Raw genomic sequence first — 8,624 nt, forward strand, 5'->3', positions numbered from 1 at the left:
GTTTGACCATGTTTAATATGAATATCTACTGTTATAATTTTCTGTATGATATAACATATATTTTATACACAGGGTAAATATATCACACGCTATTAGATATCAATTATTTAATGTTAAAGAAAAATAAACTTTCTGACATTCAAGGTCACCTGAGTCAATTTAGGTTATGAATTGCTTAAAAGAAAAATTGCTTAGTTTGTTCAACAACCCAACATCAAGAAAACTTTCATTTATCTTCGTGACGTTGTTTCTCTCTAACTGGGTTTGAAATACTTGAACAAGTTGTTGGCCTGGCTGCCTTTTCCTGGAGCCTTTCTGTCTTTGCTCGTCAAGCTTTTTCCTGGTTTCTTAGATAAGGAAGTCTTCAGAATTGGCTTCTGCTGCTTCCACTCAGACATCAGCTCCCTTTGAACATCCGGCGGAAGCTCAGAAAACACCTTAGGGTCCACATTTCCCGGGAACTCGCAGTCAGATGACCGGGGGAATGACAGACCCCCTTCTTCCATGACTTCTTCTCCTGGGAACGCACTTGTGCCTGCCTTCCCCTGGTGATTCACGGTGGTCGCTCTGTTGGAAGAGTTCAACTTGTTTGCAGTATCTTTTGTGTCACTAATACTTTCAGAGTCTGTAAGTGTCTCAGGAAGTTTGTTGGGGAAATCAGTGCCTGAATGGCTGCTAGAAGTGCTGTACAGGGAGCTCACATAAGCAGGAGATAACAGCTCCTTTTGGATGTCCTCTGGAAGAAGCTTGAACACCTCCGGGTCAACATTGGGAGGCAACCGTGTCACAGCGTTAGCCGTTTTGTCAAGGTCACACCCAGCTGTACTGCAGGATGCATTTCGAGTCTCTTCTACATTAACAGCAGAGTTCTGTTTCCATCTTAACCCGTGTAATGGTGCCTCAGAGCTAGAAGAACTAGAAGAGCTTTGTGTGGCGGGTTGTTTATTGTGTTGAGTAATCATGCCATCTGTGCCAAACTGATGATCCATATCAACACCCTGAGAGGAATCGACACACTGGAGAATGAAAGAGGAACAAAAGTGACATGAGGAAATTCAGAGTACTAACACATTCCTTCTAGGAAAGAAAAATCCTGCATTAGGTAACTGTGCAGTGTGAAAGAACAGCCTTTCTGCTGATCAACATTAATTCTTTCTTAAGAACACTTCTAATACCACTTTGACTTTAATTTAATACCTATTTCATGATCATGATGTCCAAAGTAGAGCCAATATGGCCTTAAATACATTTTGTTTTCAGGACTTCCCACTCTAACACAAAGCAGCGTTTTCATGGAGTTTGGTTACATATGAAGTCCACTCAAGTTAAACATGTTTCATGAATGCCCGTCAGCTCAGACTGTGGATTCTTGCCATGGCACTTACAGTTAAGCTTATTGTCACCGTTCAGCAGTCAGTTTGGCCAAAAGTGAAAGTTACAGCAGTCCAATGAAAGTGAATTACTTTTAGTAGGTTAAACCTGCAATTTTTCAAAAATTATCAGGATAAATTATGTCTTTAATGACATTTTGACCCAGAACATGAAGCAAAGTTTCAGCTGTCATTACCTATTTAAACTGGGGCATAATAAATTTGCCACCTACCAAAGACATTTTGTTGCTCCCAAAAAAGAAAATCGCAGGGGTTGTAATATTTTAAGTGGGCTTTCATTTCCTCAAGCATGGCCAGAAATAATGTGCAGACCTCTCTTACGTACGCTTACACACACTTATTGCCTCAAGAATATGATGACTAGTTGTGCTTAGGTCCATACTTGACCCTGAAAGGCTAATTTTAAGTCAGGAACAACCCCTAAAGTTGCTTTGGAGTGTTTTTAGAAACCCACAAATATTTGCCCTTAACAGCCAAATAAGAAAGGAAGAGAAGTACTGCCAATGGTGGGAATCAGGTTACAGTAGCATATTTTTAGAACAGGAAATCCAATGATTTCATTACATCCACTTGCCTATAATGATGTGCCATGGTTTCCATGGTTGGCTCAATATCTCTGACCCATCAGAGTATGGACAAAGGTCCTCTGGGTGTCTAACATTAGGATGCTGGCAGTGGATCCTAAGTGATCCAGCTACTGCAGATCGTAGCAGTGACATTGTCAAGTGTAACTCTAATGGTGCTTAGTAATAGGAATGAAAGAAAATAACAGATAATTCCTGCCATTCAAACAAAATTAAGAAACTGTTAAAATGGTCAAGTCCTAGCTTCACTTCGTCCCAAAAAAAGGTAAAATTATTTTTTGGGCTGTTCAGACAAAATAAGACATCTTAAGAGTGACTGCTTTGTTTTTTCATAAGGGTTTGACATTTTAGAATTAATTAATTCATGCATTAATATGATAGAAAATAAAGTTATTTGCAGCCCTAATCAGATCCCACAGTTTGTTTGTTTTTTAAATAAGCGATTCTGAAGGCCTTAGTGGGCAATCCAAATCATTTCACTTTTATAGGCTACACTTAAAACTTTTTACCATGTTTTTTTTATTACAACCCCTTTCATTTTCCTGTTTTTTGGAAAATCAAACTAAGATTATCTAACAGTGTTGACAAGCCACGTTACATTTTACCTGGCACTGCGATAAGACGGTCTGGGATTTTTTGGGAGATGTGCCCTGGGAAAAAAACGATGTTATCGAGCCCTTCCCGGTGACGGCAGCTGCTCTGGTCTGCAGATTACTGAAGCAGACGTTAATGAGGGTGAGGTGGAAGGGGGCGCCGCAGTCCACCATCCTGTAGAAGAGTTTCATGGCCAATGGGAGCAGCTGCATGACAGCATCCTCACTGCTGCCTATAGACACATTAGAGAAAAACAGTTTTAATGGAAAGAGTTTTCCTAACTGAGCAGACATATTTTCACTGCTTTCATTAAATTAATGTTACTGAAGACATTACCAGATATTACAAAGGCTCAGTAGATATGGTACATCTAGACTTCTAGTTATAGTCTGACCTGGATGACTAAAGCTTTTTATTATGTTTTTGTTTAGCGAAAAAGCAAAAAAACCACTGAAAACTTACTGATTTTAATTCTATCCCTGAATAGACTCAAACTCACAAAAGTTTATTTATGCTTTTATCTTGAGAAATCAACTTTAGCAGCTAAAGTCTGCAAGGTTAAGCTCATTGCCAGCGTAGCCTGTTTGTGTCAGGTAATGGTGCACAGTGAGTGCCTAACATGTTTGTCTGAAACCAGAAATATTCATTTATAGTTAGCCTGAGGCGAAACAGCTGACTGATGACAAAATCTCAGGAAAAAGGATGTGCTTTTCAAAGGCAGAGAGCCAGGACAAATATATTTTTAAAAAATGTATACATTGCTTAATATTTTGGCTATGTTTTATTTTTTAAATTTATTAGAGAATCTTTGCATGCTTCACAGTTCAAACTAAACCTTATTTTTTCCTCTAAAAGGAGGCGCTTTGTTATGCAGAAGGAGGAGGAGCCTCCTGTGTGATGACCATTTATAGAGATATCTGCTCAGAGTGACATCATAAAAATCTAAGTGGATGATGAGCAGCTTTTAACAGAGCATTTCGAGGAATCTGAAACCTGAAATTCTGGATCAAGGGGCTCATCTACAAATGATCTTATTTTGAGGATCTACCATTGTAGCATTACATGTATGACAGAAAATAAGAAAAGGGTCTCCTTTAAAACATTTATGAGAGAAGACTTTTGAAAAAACAAAATCTAATTATTGACAAGGGATAGACAGAGTGGGTAACTCTTTTGCTTAAAACTTAAAACTCTTTGATAAAACCTCTACAGATATCAGTCTGAGCTCTCTCTGACATGTGAGCATACCAGAGCAGATCTTCTGTCCAATGTGGTTGGGGATCGGACACTGCCGGCTCTCCCGACTGAACCACTTGTTGGTCGTTGTGTATTTACGGATTGTGAGCCTGAAGGTTTGAGGCTGCCTGCCGTCTTTGTGCATCCTGGTTTCAAACATAAAAACAAAGGTAAGATTAAGGAAGCCATCCCCCTGTGGTGATTCAGCTTTGAGCTGGTAAAACAGACCTTTCAACCAGACTGCTCAAAAGTTGTTGCGTCTTCTCCGAAACTTCTTTTGTTGAGGACATTTTTTTGAAAGAGTCTTCGTCGCTGAGAGACTGAAACATAAAGAGGAGAGCAATGCAGCCAAGAAATGTAAAATCGTTTCCCATCAACAGTGTTGGGGAGTAACGGAATACTTGTACCGGCATTACATATTTAAAATACAAAATATGAGTAACTGTATTACTGAATACCACCTTTTTAAACGTTACAGTTACCGTTTAAAAAGGTGGTATTCAGAATACAGTCACTTTGTTGAAATAAAGGGATTACACAGCGGTATTTTCCTGTTTCATATGTTCGGCTATGCCCTCTCTATTTTTGGTAACTCCACGTCGGTGGAAACCCAAACAAAACACGCATGCCATAAGAGGCTCTAATGCCTGTGTCTCAATCTCGCGGCCCATGTCACCCCTACTTGCAGCCCGCATAATGACGTGAAGAAATATTTTTTTTTTAATTATTGTTCAAAAAATAATTTAACATGAAGGCAATAGGCAGAGTGTTACATGGGCAGTGTAGCCCAGTTGTAAGTAAGCTATTAAGACTCAACTGTACACTGTGTTCGTGTTTTCCTCCGAAACAATAAGTTCCGTTGGAGCAGCCTTTCAACGCCTCTCTCTGTCTCTCACTAGCAAAGTTGACCCAGACAACAAAGGAAAGATGGTTTTCAGCTATGAGCCCGACATGGAACCTGACGTATTAGCCAGAGGTCCCTTTAATACAGTTCGTAGCCGCGGACCTGTTTTATATACACGCGGAATAGTTTTCTATACGAGATTGCTGCAAAAAAGTGCAGCCTTACCTAATGTCCACCCTGTTACTCATTTTATATTAAGATTTAAAAATCTAGTTGGTATTGGTATGGCGAGTAACCTTCAGTAATCACACAGCAATAGTACATTCATGTAGTTGTAAAAAGCTTGATAATATATTAAGTAATCCAAAGTATTAAGAATATATTACTCTCATTGAGTAATGTAACGGAATACGTTACAAAATACATTTTGGGGCATGTATTCTGTAATCTGTAGGGGAATACATTTTAAAAGTAACTTTCCCAACACTCCCCATCAAACATGACTAGAATTAAAGGATTTCTACGACAATTTACATATTAAAAACACAGGAATCAATATTATTTATGTACTTCCAAACCTAAATAACTATGGTTCACTAAACTGAACTGGATTTCTTAAACTCACCACACCAAACTAAAACCAAGTCACTGATGTTTTGTTTGAATACTACTAAAACTTTTTTTTTTAAATCAATAAACTGTTTGAAAACACACAAACTCACACTATATAAGCTGTAGATAGCAGTAATTCAAAACCAATAGTTTCTTATCTTGTAGTACTGAAAGAGTTTCTGCACAGCAAAAACAGGAGTCTGAATAAATGGAGCAAACGCCCATTTATTTATAAATCTTTATACTGCAGCCGCTCCCTGCTGATCATTAGAAAGAATGCAGGTTGTAGCTACAAAGCAGAAAAACTCATACAGCTACCTAACCCTAGCTTTCTTAGATACCGGGAATTTCAGATGTCCCAGCCTACCTGAGGGGCCCCAGTACAAGTGACAGGTGAGTCATCAACACCGAGGGCCAGATTCTTCAAACGCTGAGCAGTGGGACTCCCAAACTCCTTCACCAGGTCATTCAGCGGACACAGCTGCAGGTCTTTTACACTGACCAATCCCAGGGCTTGAAGTCTCTTAGCAGTTTGGTGACCCACCCCTGAGAATACAAGATGGCACCACAAAATATATCATCAGACATACTTAACACATGTGAGACACAACAAAAATGCATCAGTGAGTTTTGGATGAAAGCATCTTTAAAAATGCTCCAAATGTTAAGGACAACAGTGTAACAACTATAAGTCATTAAAACGTAACCCTTGTGGTGTCCTCGGGTCAAAAATGGTCCCTAGGTGAATGGCAAACAAGTATATGGGAATCCCGAGGACACCACACGGGTTTCTCGATGCATATCATGTTATGTACTTCTGTTCACCTACCTACCATCTACTGATGATTAACTATCTTTTAGAGCATCTATACCTGGCACTTTGCGGACACTGCCTAGGCAGCCCATGATGTCACTGATGTTTTCTGGGAGCAGAGTGGTTTGCTGGTTGGGTTTGAAGGTGCCTGAAACCAGTTTGGCTAGCAGCTTGTTTGTGGCGATGCCAGCACAGCCGGTCAGGCCCAGTTTGCTATGGACGGCTTCTCTGAGCTCTCCTGCAATGTGTGAACCTAAAGCCAACCTTGGGTAGTTACTGGCTTTAACATCTGCACCTGAACAGGAAGGGGAAAAACTGTGGGTATGAGCACACGTGATACAGTTTAGGATCTGCAGGTGAGCTGTTCATGAAGAACGAAACTGAAAGCACTATGCAAATATCTCACGAGTTTGAGCTATTTTCACGAGCCATTTCCCAGTTTCAGTGGGCCAGATGTACATCTACACTTGAGAAGCACGAATGTGACTTACTTGGATGATTGTAGACGTGTCCTTTAAATGAAAAGTCTTCAGACTTCACTGTCTGTGCAAGCCTTTGTTCTACCATCTCAGTGACGTCCATGAAGTTTTCATCAAATCCAAGCCTTTCCACGAGAGGACAATAAGACATCAGCAGCTCTGGATGGCAAACGAGAAAAGGTAAATATATACAAACGGTTATCAGATGAAAACATCAATTCCATTTACTCCATTTAGTTTCTAGTAACCACCCAGGAACACCAGGAGGGTGGTGAACCAAACAGTGGGTTAAAAACTGTTTACATTCTTGAGGAAAACAAATGCTGAAATGTAGAAATGGGAGATTTTAGCAGTTGAGTCAAAAAGGGTTGTTTTTATTATGAATTGTGGCATTTAAAAGTTGCCCAAATCATGATTTTCTTTAAGAGACCGACTCCAAAATTTGATACCTTGTTGCTTTAAGCAGCTCACTATTTAATTTGCTTGCTACAAGCTGAAAATAAGTCCATGTCATAGAAACAAACACTAGTCACCGGAGAAAAACGGCATCCCAGATAAACTTTAAGGGTCATGTCACCATCTGGCATAAATGGCTAGTCAAAAGAAGTTACAGCAAGGCCCTCTTGTTACCCACATCTCTCAGTCATGTGAAAAGTTTTTACAGGACTCTATGTAGCCCTGTAAAAAACTAAGCATACCACCACATGAATACCTCCATAGGAATTAAGAGGGTAAAGTACCAGCCAGGTGCTGCAAATCAAATGCAGGTGATTATTTTTTCATCAGCAAGTGTGACCACCTCTATAAAAAGCATTCAGCACAAATCAAGGATGACTTTTTTTTTTCAAAGCCAAAGTGGAAATATTTGGCTGTAAATCAAAGAAACAGCATATTAGCGCAAACACCTTATACCAGCTGTCAAGCATGGTGCTAATCTGGGCTTGTTTTGCAGCCACAGAACCTGAAAAGAAAATCTACAGCAGAATGGCTGAAAAAGAAAAGAATTAAGATGCTGCAGTGGACCAAAGTCCAACCTGATTGCTATGGTGCGACCCTAATCTCCATTTTTAGCACTTGGTCTGATCTTCCAAGCTTCTTTTATTGTAGCAACTACAATTACATTTTCTCAGAGTGCACTTTAATGTCATACTGCACACTACGACAAAAAAAATTACTTTATTTACTACAGAGCACTGTTGTCACGTCACACTGGTGTGATGCACTGCTTACCTGTCATTTTATATGACATCTCTCTGTAGTGCGTGAGGTCTTCTCCTTTAACCAGCACCAGCTCAGGACATTTCTCCTTAGCATCAGTCACAGACATAAGCTTGTTGACACCCCTCTCCCTTGCCACATAGTTACAGGTCACTATGATGTACTTCTGCTGTATACCTGATGATATGAGAGTCATTTAGAAGCTTTGGCACAAATATTTTTTACACTTTTGTCTTTTGCAGCTTTTATAGCATGCGAGTTTACCTAACGGGACTTCTCTCAGTGCAGGGTTTCTGATCATTTCCACCTGAGCATAGAAGCAGTCCAGGTCAAAATGCAAAATGACTCTGTGTGCAGGTACTGGCGTTTTACTGATGCTTGGTCCTGAAACACACATTATATGTACAACAGTTACCATATCTCGAACTCTGAAAGTCATATGAAAGCAAAGAGCAACTGTCAGATTTCAGTTTCAGACTGCCTAGCTTAAGTCTCCAAGTTTACCTGAAGCAGCAGCCGCAGGGGGGCTATGTGTCGATGAATCCACGAAACTGTTCCTCCACTCGTTTTCATCCTCCTCATCCTCGCTGTTTTCCATCTCAAAACTCGCAAATTTAATAAATTTTGCAGAAATATAGACTGCTACGACTACTGCTGCTGTTGTTGTCGTAATAGTTCTTTCATTGTAGGTCCCAATTCAGTTACGTGCAACGTTGCCGTCTCTCGACGTGGAGGGGTTACTGCAACGCAGCAACTACAAAAAAAAGTTTCTATAAATGCATTTTTTTTTTTAAATTTGCAAACATAATAAATAAAATCAAAATTTTTAAATGTTACGGAATAATGTGTTAT

At 39.7% G+C, this 8,624-nt stretch overlaps 1 protein-coding gene across 1 annotated transcript; it reads right to left on the minus strand.

The window, feature by feature from the left end:
• Position 1: 1 nt before the first annotated feature.
• Positions 2-8,567, minus strand: poli (polymerase (DNA directed) iota). Its single transcript, XM_025896945.1, has 10 exons — positions 8,277-8,567; positions 8,037-8,156; positions 7,785-7,949; positions 6,567-6,713; positions 6,134-6,370; positions 5,629-5,807; positions 4,034-4,125; positions 3,818-3,951; positions 2,581-2,801; positions 2-1,016 (listed from the first exon to the last, which is right to left on the minus strand). The coding sequence occupies exons 1-10, from the start codon at positions 8,368-8,370 to the stop codon at positions 255-257; spliced, it is 2,151 nt and encodes a 716-aa protein (XP_025752730.1). The 5' UTR covers positions 8,371-8,567; the 3' UTR covers positions 2-254.
• Positions 8,568-8,624: the final 57 nt, after the last annotated feature.

The sequence above is a fragment of the Oreochromis niloticus genome, linkage group LG12, assembly GCF_001858045.2.
Source record: "Oreochromis niloticus isolate F11D_XX linkage group LG12, O_niloticus_UMD_NMBU, whole genome shotgun sequence".
Lineage (NCBI taxonomy): Eukaryota > Metazoa > Chordata > Actinopteri > Cichliformes > Cichlidae > Oreochromis > Oreochromis niloticus.